The sequence below is a fragment of the Struthio camelus genome, chromosome 1, assembly GCF_040807025.1.
Source record: "Struthio camelus isolate bStrCam1 chromosome 1, bStrCam1.hap1, whole genome shotgun sequence".
Lineage (NCBI taxonomy): Eukaryota > Metazoa > Chordata > Aves > Struthioniformes > Struthionidae > Struthio > Struthio camelus.
In genome coordinates this window covers 151624373-151642796 of record NC_090942.1, presented here as the reverse complement: position 1 = coordinate 151642796, position 18424 = coordinate 151624373, and the positions used below count along the sequence as shown (strand labels likewise).

The 18424-nt window shown below is 42.0% G+C and overlaps 1 protein-coding gene across 2 annotated transcripts in view; it reads left to right on the top strand.

Moving 5' to 3' along the window:
* The window catches only part of AFF3 (ALF transcription elongation factor 3), a 337446-nt gene that overhangs the window by 141085 nt on the left and 177937 nt on the right, over nt 1-18424 (top strand). For both annotated transcript variants that reach the window (XM_068924417.1, XM_068924407.1), the window contains exon 4: nt 13336-13380. In XM_068924417.1, the coding sequence (XP_068780518.1) occupies nt 13336-13380 (45 nt within the window). The remainder of the gene's footprint in view (nt 1-13335; nt 13381-18424) is intronic.

The window sequence follows — 18424 nt, the reverse complement described above, 5'->3', positions numbered from 1 at the left end:
TGAGTAATTCCTTTATTGTCCTTGTATCTTGAGTTTAAATATAGTACCAACAGTGAGGTAATGTGGGCAGGGAGTGAGCAGTAGCTGTTATCCTCCTTGCTCCAGACAGGCAGCAGAGGCCTGCATAGGTGATTTGTGCAGGTGGGCTGCTGTGCCTGCACGGACCCCACAGATTAACAGACACAAGCATTCAACCCACAGTTTTTTGACTGATTTCCTATCGTCAAGCATTTGAGTTTATAGTATAAACACTACTATGCTTAAAGCACAAATGTATAGAAAATGTAGATTTGGCGGGGGCTGCTCTTTGTAGGAAACGCTGTTGAAAGCATGGGTGGGAAAAGGAGGGCAGAAAGCTGAAAGAAGCCTTTAAAATATGAATAGCCTTTTGCATCTTCTTCATTTTTCTCTTGTGTCCCTCCGTAGCAGTACGGCCAAAGGATTAAAATCAGAGCCCAGCAAAAGCTTTGCCTTTCTCTCCTCTGAAAAAAACAATGGGCACCTGAAACTCTCCTTCGCCAAACAGCTAATACTCTGCAGAATGAGCACCTCATCATTTCTTCAATAAACAAACAAATAAATAAAAGATATAAGGATTTGATCTGTGTAACACACATAGACTGAAAGCCAGTGTGATGACTAAACATAGTAATCTGACGATTACAAATTATTCAGTCCTATAAGCAAGCATGACAATTGATGACAATGTGGTATCATATATCATAAATGCAGAGCATCCTCCCTCATCCAAAACAAATAGTCTGGAGTATTCCCAACCCATAACAAATGCATTTAATGCAGATAGCTGTGAAACAGCGTGTGTTTCTCTGTTTCAGATGCTGTATATAAAAAACCAGCCAAGAGCTTTTTGTGTTTTACGCGTTATATACATTTATGTAACCAATTCTACTTATTATTCTAGTACTCTAATTCAAAAAAAATCAAGATTTAATACATTTCAAACATCACCTGATGCATGTACGTTTTAAAATTGCAGTAGATGGTTTATGAAATAAATTATGAGACCTTAGTATAACCCCTGAGTTTCAGATAGATTTTTATTCTTGCTAGTTAAAGTATTGATCACAACCTTTATATGCTATTGGTAGTTTGTTATGCGAGGCAAATCAGCTACCATTGTCACTGATACGGAAAATCTCCCTAGGTAGGACATGATAGGTTTATTACCTAGGAAGCTTTGATCCTCAGGGCTCAGCTAAGATATTTAAAGTTCTTATAAAAGTGTGTTGGTGTCTGCAATACAGATTCAGATGTCGGCAGTCAAATGACTCCTATTCAGCAAACCTGTATGAGCCGCGTTTGAAAGTGAAACAGAAAGATGACACCATTCGTATCTTGACATTTTGAGACGCCTTTGTGCTCCCCTGCCTTTTGGTACCTGACAACTTATTCCAGGCCGTATCAAAGTTGCATAACAGAATTTGTAAAAAGCTAGACAGAAGGGTTGAATGTGTTGAGAACAAATAACTTCTTTGTTGATATCCACTGCAAGATCAAAGAGATGGAGGGTAATAGGCCCAGGACTGTATTGCCTTCAGTTACACCGGGGAGCAAAACAATAAAATAAAACAGTGAAAGGCAGCAGAGAACGATTAAAAAAGAAAATACTAACAAGTTTAAAGGGTTCAACACCCTGAAACATGAATAAAAGCCTCAGAAATAAATTCATCAAGATCACATAACAAAAGCTAAGCTCGTGGCTTCTCAGCTCAGTCTTCCCCACTGTACTCATGTTCTCTATACATGTTGTAAAAAGTCGGGGAGCCACAAGACCTGCCAGTTTTTACAGGGAGAGGGATCTAACTCTGCAGGTTTGCTGTACTTGACCTCAATGCAAACGTCTCTGAGCTGCAGCAGTATTAGAGATGTTCTCCCCATTGAGCTTCTGTTTGAAATAAAATGGGGCTACACTGGACGTTGCTTACTGTAGAGACAAAAATAGCCTGTTTTTCAGCGAAAGATCACTTCATCTGTTCAAGAAAAATAAAAATAAAAATCCAAGAACCAAATCACCTTTTTATATTTTTTCCTTTTTATTCTCTTTATTTCGCTGTTACTTGTAAGTGCAACAGGCAAAAAGAAAACCAGAAGGCAATGTGACTTTCAGATGCAACAGCCCTGTGAAAACCAAAAAAAGGAAGGACTAGAGTATGTTTAAGCCAACCTTTGATCCTCCAAGCCTGTGGGACCAGTGTGGCTCCCATCAAAAAATGTTAATTAGTGTCATACAGCTCCTTGGGAGCTGCCTACATCCTTCCCCAAACCTGTGAAAAAATGTATGCTCCTGGTTCTGGTCTAGTGAATGCCCAACCCGTTGGGTGCCCACGCAGAGACACGGGCAGGCTGGGCTGCATGCAGGGCAGCGCTGGCACAGCCCTGCCAGCAGCTGGGGCCGCTCCTCCTCCCAGGCAGATGTGTTCAGAGACGGGGAGGTAGCGTCGATTCTCCAGAAAAGTCCTGTGCCAGTAGGACGACAGAAGCGGCCAGTTCTTGCCTAGCTGGCCAAAGAGTTTTCTGTCCTCTGCTGAACAGGACTGATCTGGTGAATTTGTGGGAAAGTGAGTGTTTCAGTGGGATTTGGGGAGGAGGGGTCAGGAAAAAAAAAAAAAAAAAGGAGGTATTTGTCTACAGTGCAGCATCATAGGTTTGCTGAACATGTTGATTTCCATATTAAAGCTACAGTTGATAAGATTTGACAGCAGCTTGACTGGGTTGGGTATTTTCAGGAGGATATTTTTCAGAGTATTTTTGCATGAAGCGTACATATTTTTTTTTCCATGATATGTACATGGTATCATGTACATTCTTAGCTGGAAGGAAGTTACATGTCTGAGCCCTAAGACATTACAGCATTGATGTTATGTCATATTAACTTTGCAAAACCTCCAAAGAGTACTATTTTCAGTAGCTTTTGCAGTGAGTGTGTTTTCGTCAATCTGTCGCTGACCACAATCTGGCAGGATTTTTCTTTTAACTTTCTGGAAAGCCAAGAGCACAATGAAGTGCTGCTGAGATTTTTGCTGCAGCTTGTAGAATTGTGCTATTTGTTAACTTCCATGTGAATTTTAAGAGACTTCACCTAAGCTGATCAGAGGCGTCAAGGGAATGATTTAAAGACTGAAAAGATTGTTCATGCTTGTTAATAAAGCTTTGGCTCTTCAGTAGCAAATTGTATCCCTCTTGGGCAAATAGGTGTCCAGGTCATAGTCGCCATGACTAGAACATGTTTTTGCAGTCTTAGTGATGACATCAAGCAGTGATCCTCGAACCACTGCATATCATGCTCTGTTCCGTACACATAATAGAGGGGGTTTTTTGTAACTCCTAATGCCGATCCATATTTTCCATGAAGCAATTGTATTTTGTGGAGAACAAGGAAAGCAGTGGAACGCGTCTCAGGCCAAAATTAACTCACTTGAAGTCATGGTCCAGAAAAGAAAGGAAAGGCACATCAGCTTTGCCAGGAAGGGGTAGAAAAAGTGGCTTCTGTCTGGATTTGCAAATAGGTTGTTTAGCTCTGCTGTCTTTATAGCCAGATGCTCACTGCTGCGCCTGTTAGAGAGACCTGCTCTCTAAAGGATGCTTGATCATTGCTGCCCTCGCAAAAACATTTATAATGAGAGAATGAGCCTTTTCTGCCGGGGTGGGGGGACATTGTCAAAAAAGCCAAAAATATCTGTTTCTCAGATGTTAGTCGCGTTCTTGAACTAGCAAAAAGTTTTGGCAGAAAGCCAAACCTTACTCTAGGCTCCAGGCCTTGGAGGTTTTTGCCTGTTAAGTCTAGATCACAGTCTCAGTCTTTAAAATTGAGAAAGCGGTTTTCAGCAATTGGGATTAATGGGAGGTTATTTCTCCTGAGGAAGCAGGTTTTTCAGCTCTGTAAAGCAGTTTATAGTGAGAAACAGACTGGTGTTACCTTCTGGAGATGCAGGCTGGTGGTCGGTGTTTTGGGCTCTGGGCTGCCACAGGAAGGTCCTGGAGTAGTCCCGATATAGCCCTCAGTGAGAGCTAGCCCTTTCCTAGCCATGATCTTTGACAGAGGTAGTGGGTAAAGCAAACTTTTTGTTACCCATCATGACAGAATACACCATTGTTTCCTTTGTCCCACTGCCAGTTTATTTAACAAGCTAAGTCACTCAGATTTTTAGTAGCATTTCAATGTTCATCTCCTTTCTTTTGACTTAGAACAGATAGTGTTCACATCGTGACGTTTTATTAATATTGAATTCCTCATGCAAGACTCCATTTCTTATTCCCTCCTGCCCCTGAAAAGGGTAGATTTTTCCGCATTAGTCACTCCTAATTGGATGTAGACAGTCTTTAAGGAATGCCTGATAGATGTTACCCGTTGTATCAAACACTCTTGCAGGGCTTTCCTCTATCAGGGGCCTTCTGTGGGAAAGATTTCTGCAGAGTTCTGTGCTGTAAAACCATGTATCTCTAAGAAGTTTAACCCTTTATCCATGAGAATTTGTAATCACATAACCTTTAGCTCAGTAGGAATGAATACCAATTATCATTTATAAACAGTTCCTCTCATTATGCGCCTATTTATGGCATCTTTTATAGCTTGCTAATTACAAGCTCAGAAAACAGAAATGTTTAGAGTTAAATAATGTAAACAGGGATGTAATTGATTTTCATGTTGAATAGTTTTTATTGATTTATTGTTAATTAACATTTTTAAAGGATCTCCTGGCAAAATAATCCATTTAATTTATTGAATATTATGCTAGCTGATGGTGTATTCATATTAAAATGTCACAGAACGATTAATAGTTCCATGATACTCCTCTTCCCAACTGTTGCTGCTTTACAGATGTTACAGATTCTTCTCAAACACAGGCAATATATTAAATGCACTCGATTGGTCTCAGGCCAGGTCCTAGTGGACAAGTGTCCACATCACCAAAAGTACTGCATTCCAGTTGACACTAATCGGCCATCTGTGTAGCAGGGAGGACAGGCATCTAATGGGCAGAAAGGCTGTTGTCTGTCACTCACAGGGTGAGTTCCTCAGGGCAGCTGTTCAAGGGCTGCGTGGCCAAGGGAGAAGCCTGAATGTTCCCTAAAAAGCCTTACCTGCTGCAAAACCAAAAGACTGTAGTGTCCGTGATGGAAACTTTCTGACAAATGGACCACTGTGTTAAACAAACAGTCACTTAATACATTTACAGCATTCATTAAGGTAACGCAGTGCTGTAGAAAATGTAATATGCTGAAGACATTTCCAGAGGACACCACTGGCTCTTTTCAATTTTTAGAAGAAAAGAGTGGCTATGGAATCAGTTCAGCAAGTTGTCAACAGAATTTTGGTGAATCCCGATTGCCTTCAGCTCCTGTTGCCTCCAGTGAGAGCTGGGGTCGCTTACTCAGCACCTCTCAGGATGGAGCATGGAGCAAGGAGCAAAATTGCAAGCTGCAATTTTAATTACTGCCCTCCCATCATATTTTTCAGGTAGGTAGCAAAAGAGTGTAATCACATCAGCCCCTATTGTTTCATTAGTGAAGAAAAACGTTAATATGCTCTGACATGGTATTGATTTGATACAATCAGTCTTTCCCAGTAACAGCAAAACCTTTATTAACAGAACAATGCAGTTCTTTTCCATTACAGCTTTGTTTTATTATTGCTGGGTCACAAAGTAATTTTGGTGTGGGGGTATGTGTGTGTTTATGTGTGCACGTGTGTGTGTCTTATGAATATAGTGTTAAAGCCTGTAAAATTGCTCCACCAGTCTGCCCATATGTGTCATCCTTTGAGGCTCCCAAGGATCTTTTATTAGATGATATGTTACCGGTGTAACGCTGGTAATTGATTGTTCCATGGTCCCTCGAGGTGAGGAGGATGGGGAGCTTTCTGAAGGATATTTGCCTTTCAATCCCCTTGATTTTTTTTGTGATGGTACTTGTCTGTTTGGACCTGGAATTGGACCAGCTCGTCTCTTTGACAAATCCTATCCCAACCTGTCAACGTTTGGCTCGATCCAGCACTTCTAAATCCTCTCCAATATGGGCATGGCAGCACTTCAGCATCACTTCACTTTCTGAGCCCGAGGTTTCCACTCGTAGCTCAGTGCAGGGACCACGTGGGCAGGAGGAGCGCCAAGCTCTGGGGCAGGCCACACACATGCACTGGAGGAATTATGCTTTAACCCCATCCCCCTGCTAATTTTAAAAAAAAAAAAAGTCCCTATGGATGCCTTTACTTACACATCCCTGATAATTCCATCTTCAGCTAGACACCAGCCTGAACCTCAGAGGCAAGATCCTTCCTCGCACTCTGGCCCCTCAGCTCTGCTTAGAGGGCCAGAAGTTGGGCCGGCTCTCCTTAGAGGACCTAAGGCTGGAGATATACTGAATTACAGCTTTCTAAACTCTGCTGTAGTCTTCCTCAGAGGCTGTGGCCACCAGAGCAGCTTTCCTTCCCTCGCTGTGGATGAGCTGCTGAGCGGGGCTGTTCTGAACAAGTATCATTCACAAGGAAGGAAGCGTTCTCCTGTCCAATAGGCTTCCCCTTTCTAGTGTGCAGGGCAAGTCTATCTGATCATTTTGTGTTTCTGTCTATCTACAGATATTTTTGATTCATCGTCTTCTTCTATTAGCCTGAATATTTCCCCATTTCTGGTACAAGACTAGGGCATCATGGTATTCCAGTTGCAATAAAACCCCCAATTAGTACATCCAGATACTTTTATTAAAGCAAAGCTAGGTGCCTTTCCTCACTTGCTCTTTATGCATTTTATTTTTCTTAAAATAAAATCTTTATAAACCTTTCTCCTCTTCCCTTTTGAAGCAAGAACAAAGTTGCAGGATCCCATGATAGGAAAAGTAATCCCCATAATCAATATAAAGTCTCAATTTCAAAAAGAAAATGGACATATTAAGCATAGTAGTTTATTAACAGTCCCTGTAAATTATGTGGCTTTAATAACTTTAGTTAGTGCAAGGCTTTCTAACCCAGAGCCTGGGTAGAATTCAGCTGTTCATCCCCAGCTCCCTCCTTTATGTCTCAGTGTCTAAGGAAACAGTGGAAATTCCTTGTAGTATAAAAGCAAAACAGCTCCTACTCCCAGCAGTACAGAGCACAGGAACAAACTACTGTATCAACAGATTATGACCACTTGTATTCTAAATTAGTGCTAAAGAACCCTAAGATTGCAAAGTCAAGCTTTGAAAAATCAGGAATAGCAGAAAATAAAGCTTCCGCTGCAATTCCTTCATTTTCCTTTTCTTGGCATAGCCATACCCAGTTTAGTCCTGCCTGCTTGCATCCTGCGGGAGAGACAAGGAGTCTTGTCTGTTTAAGGGCTGTGAAGTGCATAGCATTATTAATGCTGATCAGTGAAATGAATGGGTCTACAGTATAGCATGTGTCCCTGAAGTCCAGCCCTGTTAAAGTAGATTGAAACGCTGCTGATAGGTCTCACTTCGCCCATCAAGATGGAAATGCCATTCTCGTTAGTCAGAGAGAAAAGAAAAAGAAATACCATTTGAAATTCCTTTCTGGTCAGACCTTTTTCGTTCTGAATCCTTTGCCTTTGGGATGTTCCAGTTAATCAGAACTGAAAATGTCTACCTTTATCTACCGATTGTGACCGATCCTGTTTTCATTGTCTTTTAGAGAAAACATTTTTATAAGTTAAAATTTACAAAATTTGGTGTTAGAGTGAAACTTTCATTATTATTTTAACATCTTCTTGGGTTAGCCTGTATGTTAATCTATAAATCTAAACTTTATTTAGATTTTTTTAATTTGGCATTGGAGTAAAGTGCTTTGATTTGATCAAATCTTCATTTCTCAGCTGAACTGAAGAACACTTTTTAAATTTCATTTTGAAGGCAACATCAGATTGGTACATTTTTTAATGGGAGCATAGTCGACTGAATAAAATCTGCATCTGGAGATCTGACCCCTGATTCAGAATGAAAATACATTTCAAAAAATGGGCATTTCTTTAGGAACAAAAAAATGAGTCTTTAACCAGGCCCAGGTCTAATCTTTTAACCTGCCCAGCTTTTCTCAGGTCAAAAGTCCTACCCTTGCTCCCCCAACCAGTCCAAGTTAAGCACAGTCATGCCGTTAAGAGTGTTTTGGATGTGACCTGTATAATGAAATCAACAGCAAGCTAAGCCACAAATGTCTAAAAATCCTTACTGAGCATGTGCAAATGGTCTCTCCAAAAAAAAATCCACTTACCCAACCTGGCTATATTTTCACAGACACACCAGAAGGCACCTCTCTAGTCTCAGACCCCTCTCACTGTTAAATTTCATCATTTTATTCCACACCTTGAAGGTGTTAAAAATCTCCTCAGAGAAACAATTGATGAGAAACTTTGGTGCGGAAAACAAGTCTTCGCAACCCAACATGCAGAGACCCCCCCCGCATGTATGAGCAATAACAAGATAAGGAAAATGCCCATGGAAAACACTAGCCATTCTAACAAAAATAAGGCTAGGGAAAAGCACATCTGCATGATGCAACGAGTGATGTATGCGCCTCTGAACGCGCCACTACCAGGCAAACGACAACCAGAGAGGCCAGAAGAATTTGTGTTCTGTAATGATGATTCTGAACTGTCTTTTCTTAATGGAAAAGAGTAGCTTGCTTTTTTAAGCACACAGCTATGTTTCCTTTTAGTAAAGTCTCCTGGATCCCCTGTGCTTATCTTTCTTTTGTACCTGTTTATTTTACAGATCTGGAAATATCTTCTCTAGAGTGGTAATGTGTATATAGCATTTATATATAGGTATATGTGCATGCGCGTGTGTGTGTGTGCGTGCGTGCGTGCGTGCGTGCGTGCGTGTGTGGGTGTGGGTGTGGGTGGGTGGGTGTGTGTACATCTCCTCTCTTATGGTCTTGTATGGCAAAGAAACATTTCCAGTATACTTTCAAATCAGGCCTTTTTGTGTTTTTTTCCCCCTTTTTTCCTTTTTTTCTTTCTTTTTTTTTTTTTAAATCTTCGATATGTATCTGCCAGCATGTATTGCCCAAAATTTCATGTTATCCAGTAGGAATAACTTCAGCAACGCCATTTTAAACTCTGTGCCCCAGTGCCTGCGGGCAGCGGAGCTGCGAACACAGCACCCGCCGCCGTGCAAAGCGGGTGCTGGCGCAGCCTCCCCAGAGGCAGAAGGCAGCCCAGGAAGGGCTGCGGGGAGCATCGGCTGCGGACACGCGGCCGGTTGCAGATGAGCGGCTTGCAAGTGCCGACACAGCAAGACCGGCTCTGAGTGAGTGGGAGAGGCTGGGAAGTCTGCTGAGTGCGTAGCATCTCAGCTTTCTGGAGATCTTAATCATGCTTAATTTATATCGAAGACAAAATGCAGTAACTTCTGGAGAGTTTGTGAGAACACTTAGCGCGGTCCAAATAATAGCAACACCAAAAGCTTGCACTGCAAAGCTCTCTCACGCTAAAATGAAGAGAGATTTTGCAGTAGATTGTGCTTTCTTTTCTTAACACAAAAACTTGGAAGAAGGGGAAAATATCGTAAATAGGCAGTTCCTTTCAGAGAGGTGTCTTTATATGTCTCCATGTGAAGGCTGTTGGGAGGGGAAGGAAAAATAAAGTGAGGCTCTAAAATAAAATTTGTACAGATGTAGCTTTTTTTGAAATGACATCCCATTTCTCAAGACTTGGATGTAGCCTTTAGTCAGCCTCGTTTCTCACAGTTCTCTGTGCTTTGCATGGTAATTAGCTCCCTGCGTTATCAGGAGCGCGATGCTCCCGGCTATTTCTTCAGCAGCCACTGCTGTTATCCTCGGCGGCAGCTCCTCGCGTCTTGCTGCCAGACGCCGCGAGCTGCACGCGTGTGCAAACGCCGGGCGGTTTGGAGGCTGAGCCGGCTGAGAAATGAAGGTAATGAGCAAAGCATCGGAGAGGTAAAAGGCTTGAGCTCGCCTCCGCTGACAACTTACCTGGAGTTGCCAGTCCTTCACAGACGATTCATTGGCGGTGCAGTGAGGCGAGTTTGTTATGACAGATTTCAAAACGCAATGAAAGGCAAATGAGCTGGGTTCATCAAAGTCAGGATAAATACAGGCTAGCAGCTCAGCAACTTAGCTGGGAACTGCAGCCGCAAAACCTTTTTTTTTTAAAGAAAATGTAATTAAAATGTTTATTGCACAACTGTTTTGTGGCATGCGTGCTGTGAAGACAGTGGAATGACTACATTGCTTATTTTATGGGCATTTCCAACATAAACCTTGTGCAAGTGCTACGCCATACAACAAGCACCAGAACAATATTGTTTTGAACAGGCAGGTCCACTCATGCAAATAGTGGGTGGAGTGCCGTGTGCTATTTGCTGCACACAAGTAATGCAGTCTTTTCCTTTAATGCAGATTTCAAGAGACATTTACTGGCTCTTTTTTTATTTAACTATGGCCATGAAGTTAAATTCAGGTTGCAAGATTCACGGGCAGCGTGGCTTTCTATGCAATGGGAATAGAAAAGTAGTGGGCTGGAGAAACTTTTGAAGTGAGAATGGGGAACCTTCTGCATACCAAGGGCTACAGAAACCTTTCAGACACACTTTAGGTCCTACATTAACATTCTGCATTGTGTTATACAATAATATCAGGAAGAAAAAAAATATATGGTCCCAGGCCGTATGAAATTGAAGTTGCTTGCTGTGTGCAGACCACGGACTGAAAGTTCTCCGCTCTTATTCTAGACACTTTGATATCAACAGTGATGTAGGATATTTACCAGAAAACCAAGATTCAAAGCAAAAAATAAATTAAAAAATTATATTTGACATTCAAAAGATAAAGAACAAAAAGGATAAAATATAAGGGTTTTTTTTTCTAAATTCTGTTTTCATTTTTGTATCTCTTGTCTTTGGTCTTGTGTTTCTGTTTTATTTTTTGTCTTTTGGAAAGCAACGTGATGAGATAGAGAGAGATGTGAAAATTTTTTTTACTCCCTGCTTAGAGATATGATGTGCTGGGGAGAATAACTATAGTTTTAGTTGTGTGGTAACGGGAAGTTCAGTTTCTTGCTGATGAGTATTTGCAGACCTATTTGGTTCGCCATATGTTCAGTGCATTGTACACAGCATCAGAAGACAGGGGCAGGGGGCATCTTATGCCTCGTTGTGTAAGGTGACAATGGAAAAGAGCGGCAAATTTCAGGTGGGGCAGCGGAGTCAATCCTCTGTAAAGAAGGCATGTATGATGACGGTTTTACGCCCTCCATCGTTGTTAATGTGATAACTAGTCCTAGACCAGGCAATGGAGAAAGAAAAGGAGGAAAGGGAGGGAAACCCACAGAGAAGAGAGAAATAAGAGTTTTATCTAATAAGAATGTGAAATTCTTAAAAGTCCACACAATTGTCGTGGTGTTGCTGTGTGCAGTGTTTGTGGTGTTGCTGTCTTGCCCACTTCATTGGCACCATCGACTCTCTTGCTTGCCTTCCCGCTCCAGCGGCAGGAAAGGCAGCGGGCGCCGTTGTGCAGCTCCTCGGGGACTGTGGGGAGACCCGAACAGGGCTATCTGCAAGGGACTGCAGTTTCTCTTTAGCAGCAGTACATCAAATATGAGTAATTCTCAAACAGCTGACTTTATAGTGTGCTTAGTTCCTTTCCCTTTGAAATCAGTGGTATAGCTGCTAGTGACTGGCAGTGTGGCACCAAAAAGAGTTAATGCAATTCATTTGTTTAACAATCAAGGGCCATATTCAGCAAAGATTTCATCAGAAGTGCTGACAGTAAAACACTTACGACTTTCTATGGGTTGGCATGAAATAACAGCTACAAAAAAATTACGAAACATAATTGTTCCCTTGCCTATGCATGGCTGTCTTTCTTCTGACCTTGGCTAAACCTATGAGGCTACGTGAGGCTACAAATTCAGACCTCCTCAGTGACGCAGCACACTCTGGGGATCAGCGGTGACAGTGCAGGAGGAGACTTGCACGGGCTGACTGAGGGTTTCATTCGGGTCTTGTAGGCACAGAAGTACTCAGTTTTGAAAGTGTCTTGAGATTTTCCGAGTGTAGAAATGGCGATGTAAGAGGAGTCTGCTTTCCAGATGACAAGCGCTCAGCGCTATGGAAAATCAAATTCCCTTGATATTTCTCGAGGCGGACACTTGGAAACTCCGAACCTCCAGGTCTTTTCTTGAAAATAGGAGGCAAAGAGCTAGTTCACCCCATAGCTAGCTCTTTGGGGGCGATAATTAATGAGATGATTGCGCTTTTTTGGATACCCCTTTACCCCAGTGACAAGACCTGCACCCCCATTCTTTGCCCGCTAAGTTAGTTCTGTTCTACAAAAGGAAGAAAATCTTCTTTTGCTTTGGGAAATCTTTGGGGAATTTAGTGTGGTGAAGTAACCCCCTAGAAACCTTGCTTGATGCAGCAGTCACCTGTACCTTGTGGAGACCTGTTGGAGGTAGGGGACCCCCTTCATCTCCCACACCTCTGTCCCCACCCAGCACTGATGCCCTCCCTCCCCACTTGTGCTGAGCAGGAAGGGGATACTGCAGCATGGCAGACTGATGTCCCACGCTGCCTCATCTTTGCTGGATGCAGTCCTGGTCCTCAGGGGCAACCCAGCTGAGCAGCTAGGGAAGGCACCGGCTGGATGGCACCTATAGGAAGAGCTGCTCCCGGCACGGCTCTGCCAAATCTCTGATTTACCCGTTGCAGAAACACTTCGGGTAAGCTGTACAGTTCCGGAGAGCTGAATTCCTTCGTGCGTTCAGTCCCACACCGTACGGATGGGCTTAGGGCTCAGCGTTTTAGGAGATCATAGCCTTCTCATTAATAGTGTGCTGACTAGCCCGGGCTCTGTGTTGCAGCCTGCGCCACAATCTCTGCAGCTCTCCCGTCAGCATCACAGCTGCGTCTACCCTATATCTCATCAGACTTCACACAGGCAGTATCGCTGCAGAGTCTTCCCTGCACAAAGGGTACACACAGATATTATTTATTTAATGCAAATAAATGTGTCCATTGGACGTATGTACATGCAATGTATTTTACCTATATTTATTCATAGCCAGTATATTCAAAATAACACCAACCACATGCAAAAGTAGCATAAGCAAAAGCCAATGAATTTAATACAAATGTGTTGCAATTGTATGTAAACATTGTAATTATTACATCTTCCTGTGGCCCAGATGGGGAATAGTTGGGGGAGTTTTAAACATTGCCACTTTTCGCATGCTAGAAAGACTTGGCCTCATCTCGAAGCTGTAATTGAGTTTTGAATAAATTTCACATGACAACCATTCCTGAAACCTGCTATTTGTTATTTCTTTTTAAAAAAACAAACAAACTCTTTTCTCATTTTGTTTACAGGACAGTGGAACAGGAGATAACAGCTGCATTGAAGAAATATTGCGGGTAGGAATTCTTAAAAATAATTCTGTTATTGTGCCATTTTGTTTACTCTAAAAAGGCAAGAGAACAAAAATATTGTAATTACTGCTGTTAAAAATATTACTCTTTTAGACTGTTATCTTTCTAAGGAAGAAGTAGGTAAAATTATTTACGCATGTAAAATAATGGAAAATCTGTGAAAACAAGCTTTTGGAGCTTCTGAATTTCACTGCTACTTTGTACCAGTACGGCTGACCTTCATGCATGCAGAAGCAGATAATGGGATAAATTATAAACTGAAATGTACAACGATGTTTCAGGTTTACAAACCATGCAAAGTGCATGTTTCCATTAATCATGACTGTCAAAAATCTTAATTTTGAAGGGAGGTCTGGGAAGGTCATTTTCCACCTGGATTTAATTAGAATCCATTATGTAATGTCATTATGTCCATTATGTCCATTATATAATGACAATGTGCAAAATCCGCAGTTATTTCCATATTTCATTATTATTTCTTTTACCCCAGTAATTTCTAGTTTATTTTCTTGGAGAAGATTAATACATATCCAGATAGATCTCAGCCTGAACCAACTTTGATATTGGCTATTTTCTGGGACAGATAAACTTATAAACAATGCACCATTTTCATACATTTTTAACTCATGTTCCTTTGAGCTCTCTTTCTAAACCAATAACTCAGTTATCTGAAATGTTTATAAACCTGATGTAACCGTGGGTAAAACACCAAACAAGGTAGATGGAATGGTAAAACCGCCTTATTACTGAATTTGCTTCCATCTCTTGGACATCCACTATACAAATATTTTAGATTATTTATAAACTGCAGGCCTATAAATATTTGGTTTAGAGCTTAGTAGTGCATTAAGGCTGTTTTTTCTAAATGTGTTTCTCCATTCTCCATGAATACGTTAAATATGGCTTTTAATTCTTAAACTGGACAAAGAGTTTATCAAAGGGTGATTATGATGGATTGCTTATGACATTACTGGCAGAGCTTTTACATAGCTAACATTTACAAAGTAGGCTTTTGTAGGACTCAACTGCATATTTAACAGTCCTTTGCCTTCATCATTGTTGCTTTGTTACAAATTAGTACCAGATAGTATCAATCAAAAGAGTTTTTTATTTATATATTTTTTTTCACAATGTATATATACATGCATATACATATATATAAATATTTCACAATGCACTAAGCATATGATGTGATGTGAAGCTCATTCATCCTTTTTTATGCAGGACAGTTAAAAAGAACAGTCGAGGAAGCTAGTCTTTCTCATTGAGTACGGATTGTACAATTAGCCAAGAAACGGAGGAAAGACCTAGTTCCTTTACATACGAAGGCACGGGGACGTGTAAGTGACCCTAGTCAAAAAGCAAAATGGGCTGTATGACTAGGGATTGTAAGGCACATCTTCAAAATGGTAAACACAGCTGTTCACTCTCTCTTTTTTCCCTCGAGCGTGTTCCTCAAGAACTGTTTTCACAAAGCTACACAGAGAAATGTGCAGCGCATCCTTGGATGGACAGGACCCTTTTGTTCATGAGAATTTATTTGCAAATTCCTTCACTGTGAATTAAAAATTAAATAAATCAAACCACTACAAGCGGTTTTCCCAAGACCTCATGTTTGCCTGGCAGGTCATCATGCTAGCTGCAATCCTGTCTCCTCACAAAGTAGGCAGCTTAAGAAGGAAAAATTTACCACAGTACCTAGGTGAGGAGCTGGACAGAATAACTCCTCCCTCTGAGAGCTGCAGAGCTGCTCTGCAGAGCACTCTGGCCCGGGTCTTGCACAGCAGCGGGCTCCTAGATCCCTCATGTCTCGCCTCCCACCCTCCTCCCTTCATATGGGCATGGCTGCAACTATTTGGGAGTTTGGTCTTTTGAAATCCCAGTGTACGTTTAGCTCAGCAGGTCTGCCCCAACTGCATTGCAGTATGGGAACTGAGGCAGGATTTGCTTCTTGATGTGCAAATGCAAGTGCTGAATTTCTCTGTTATTTTGGGGCTTTTTTGCAGTGGTCTTAAACGTTATGATTAACATGCCCAAAGCCATAATCGGCCTTCCAACATGCAGGAATCTACAGCTGGAAAACACCAAACATAACTTATACTTTAACTACATCTAGCGTAACACTTCTGGTTTCAGTAAAGATGTGTTAGTATGGATGTGGTTCTTGGTTGTGAAAAACTTTACCACCTACTTTCTGAGTTATCCCTTTGCAAACTCATGTTCAGAAGACCTTAAAAGACACTATGTGATAAATGGGGTCTTCAAACCTGAGAGACTGGCTGAAGATCCAAAGAGTCAGCTGAACAGGTTTGAGAAACCAGGGTTGCGGAAGCCAGAGTGGGTAGGGACAGCCATGTCTCTCTCTTGCCCTGGAAGCACTGCCTGTGCCACGACAGCAGGCAGAGCCTTCTCTGCACCCTGCCCATCCTGCCGGTCGGGCGCTGCCTACGAGCTCCCTGCAAGCAGGCTGGGCAGCACTTTTAGCACGTGTGGAGGTGTGAGGACACACATAGGATTGGACATGCACATCTGAAGGATGCAGGCTAACCAGACTAAAAACCAAGCTCACAGAGCAGGAGATAGGAGGCAGTTTAAGTGTAAGTAGAGCTCGAAAGCCACACTTCTCATCAGTGTCTAGCTATCTGCTGAGGCTTAACATGACAAAAATAGAGATAATACCATTTTCTTCCCTAGCTCTTGTCCTTACGTGAGTACTCAGTCACCACGGATAACCTCTCCAATCTGCCCATTCTCCAGGTCTGTAACTTGGGTATCACTTTCTAGTCTGAACTTTCCTTACGTCTCTCTGTCCAAGGCTACATTTAAATCTCGCAGACTATTTCTTTTATAGCATTTTCTAAGTGAAGCGCTTTGTTCACACGGGTACAATTCTAGTCTAAATTCGCCTCATCACACACCTTGATTGCTGCAGCATCCTGTTCTGTGGTTTTGACAAATGCAATGTTACCCACCTCCATTCGTGCTGCTGCACAGATCATTTTCGTAGCTTAACATCTTGCCCACATCACATTTGTCTTTGCATCTCACCACTGTCATCTCCTTTTCTATCACATCAAATAGGGCTGTTTGTCTCCACTTTTAAGGCCTCAAATCAGGGCTGACATATTGGCTCCCACTTTTGCTCATTTGGTGTCACGAGCCTCCATCCTCCCCTTTGCTAAATTTTGCATAAATTATTTTCTCCCATACTTCCCATCTTTTCTCCCATATTTCCCATTGTACCTGGGAAGAGCCACTGAATGCTTTCAAGTACCTCCATACCTACCTTCAGATCCTCTTTTTAAGTCTCTCCTTTTCCACAAGGACTGTGAAAAACAGTGGTGGGGCCAAAAGTGCACTGATCCCACTCTTTCTCATGCCTGAGCATTGTTGCCGCACTGGTTCCTTGCAGGGCCCATTCAGGCCAGATATATCTGTCTGCTCTCTCTTGTCTTGAAAAGTGAACTTTCTGAGTCAAGAACCCGTTGTATGGCACAAAAGCAGTTCTCAAGTCCTCTAACAATGCAAATCAGTACCAGCAGTGGTTGTTGTAATTGATAATTAATAAAAACAGCAACAATAACAATGTGCCATAGCTGCTCTTCTGACAATTCACTTGCATCCAGACTTTTCCATCCACTTTGTGCCGTCTTTTTGTGCTGAGCAAATCCGTTCAGTTTTAACACTGATTTTCTTGTTTTTAGAAACAGACTGTTTCAAAATAATGTCATTTCCAGATTTTTGTTGGAGGTGCTATACACATAGTAATGCCAGGGTTTTGCTTTTTTTAGGACAGCATATATGCATTCCCCATACAAACGCCCAAAGGCAGAGCACCGAAAAGCCGAGAGGGCTGCAAACCATGTGTTCCCCTCAGGAAGAGGGCCCCTTGCTGGCCTGCTGAAATGTGTTCATGGTTGGAAGGGCCATTCTCCCCTTCTTTTTTCCTTGTACAGAGCATCAGCAAAAAGAAGATGCTTAAACTGCATCTTTTTAAGGAATGCAGCACAACACCAAGCGGAGCTCACCTGTCCAGCTCAAGCTGTGGCTCCTCCAAGGGATAAGCACTTCCATGGGGTGCACCCCAAGTCCTGTTTCCACTTGTGCCACCAGCCTGCTCCATCTGCATGTCTGCGTGTCCGGCACCCAGCAGGTGTGAAGAGGCAAGAACCAGTTTGTGCCCACATCTGGTCACAGTCTGGATTCAGGTTATGGCCAGGACTAGCATCTGGACCTGGGCTTCAGAATCAGTTCAGGCATAGCTTTAAAAGTCACCAAATCTTAGGTTGCACTAACTGTAACAAGAATTTGTAAACTTTGGGCTGTCTTGTACAAAGCAGGGAAGACTAACTGAAGACTAACCTTATCTGATGTGTTCTTACCAAACATATCAGACCCCTGTAGACTTTGTAAATTGACAGACCATGCTGCCTGAAACTGCAGCTTCTGAAGAAAGCAAGTACTAAGACGCAGAACTGCTATGAGTCCTGTCCTGTTGATTAACAAGACAGTGACCCTGTAGAGATTGAAGCTATTGTAAGGACTCTTGCTGAGTTTATAATCACTGCAGGAATCCTGAACCTAGTCTAACCCCATGCACTAATTTAGAGCAACTTCTTCAAACCATAGCGACGCCTCTGTCCAGCTACATACATGCACATCATGGTTGCAGAAACTTCTAAAGAGAACCTTTGATGTAAATAATCCCAATAAGAGAAAGTTACAAGTGCAATGTCAAATCAAGGGAAAAGCCTCATTATTTGACCATAGTTGTGAAAACCAATTCCTTGTAAGTTTTTGCATTGCGGGTGAAGGACATCACAGAAAACTTTGAAGTGGAAAAGAAGAGTTAAGGCTGTACAAACATCCTTAATTCCACTATGCCCTGAACAGTTGCTACCTGAGTTCCTGAGAGATCTTCAAAGCCAATCTAGTCAATCTGTCCCTTTCCTCTCCTAAAACATAAGCTTGCTAAGTGAGAGTCATAATTTTGGCTGATTTTTATTTGCTTTTATTGGTGTGTTGTACT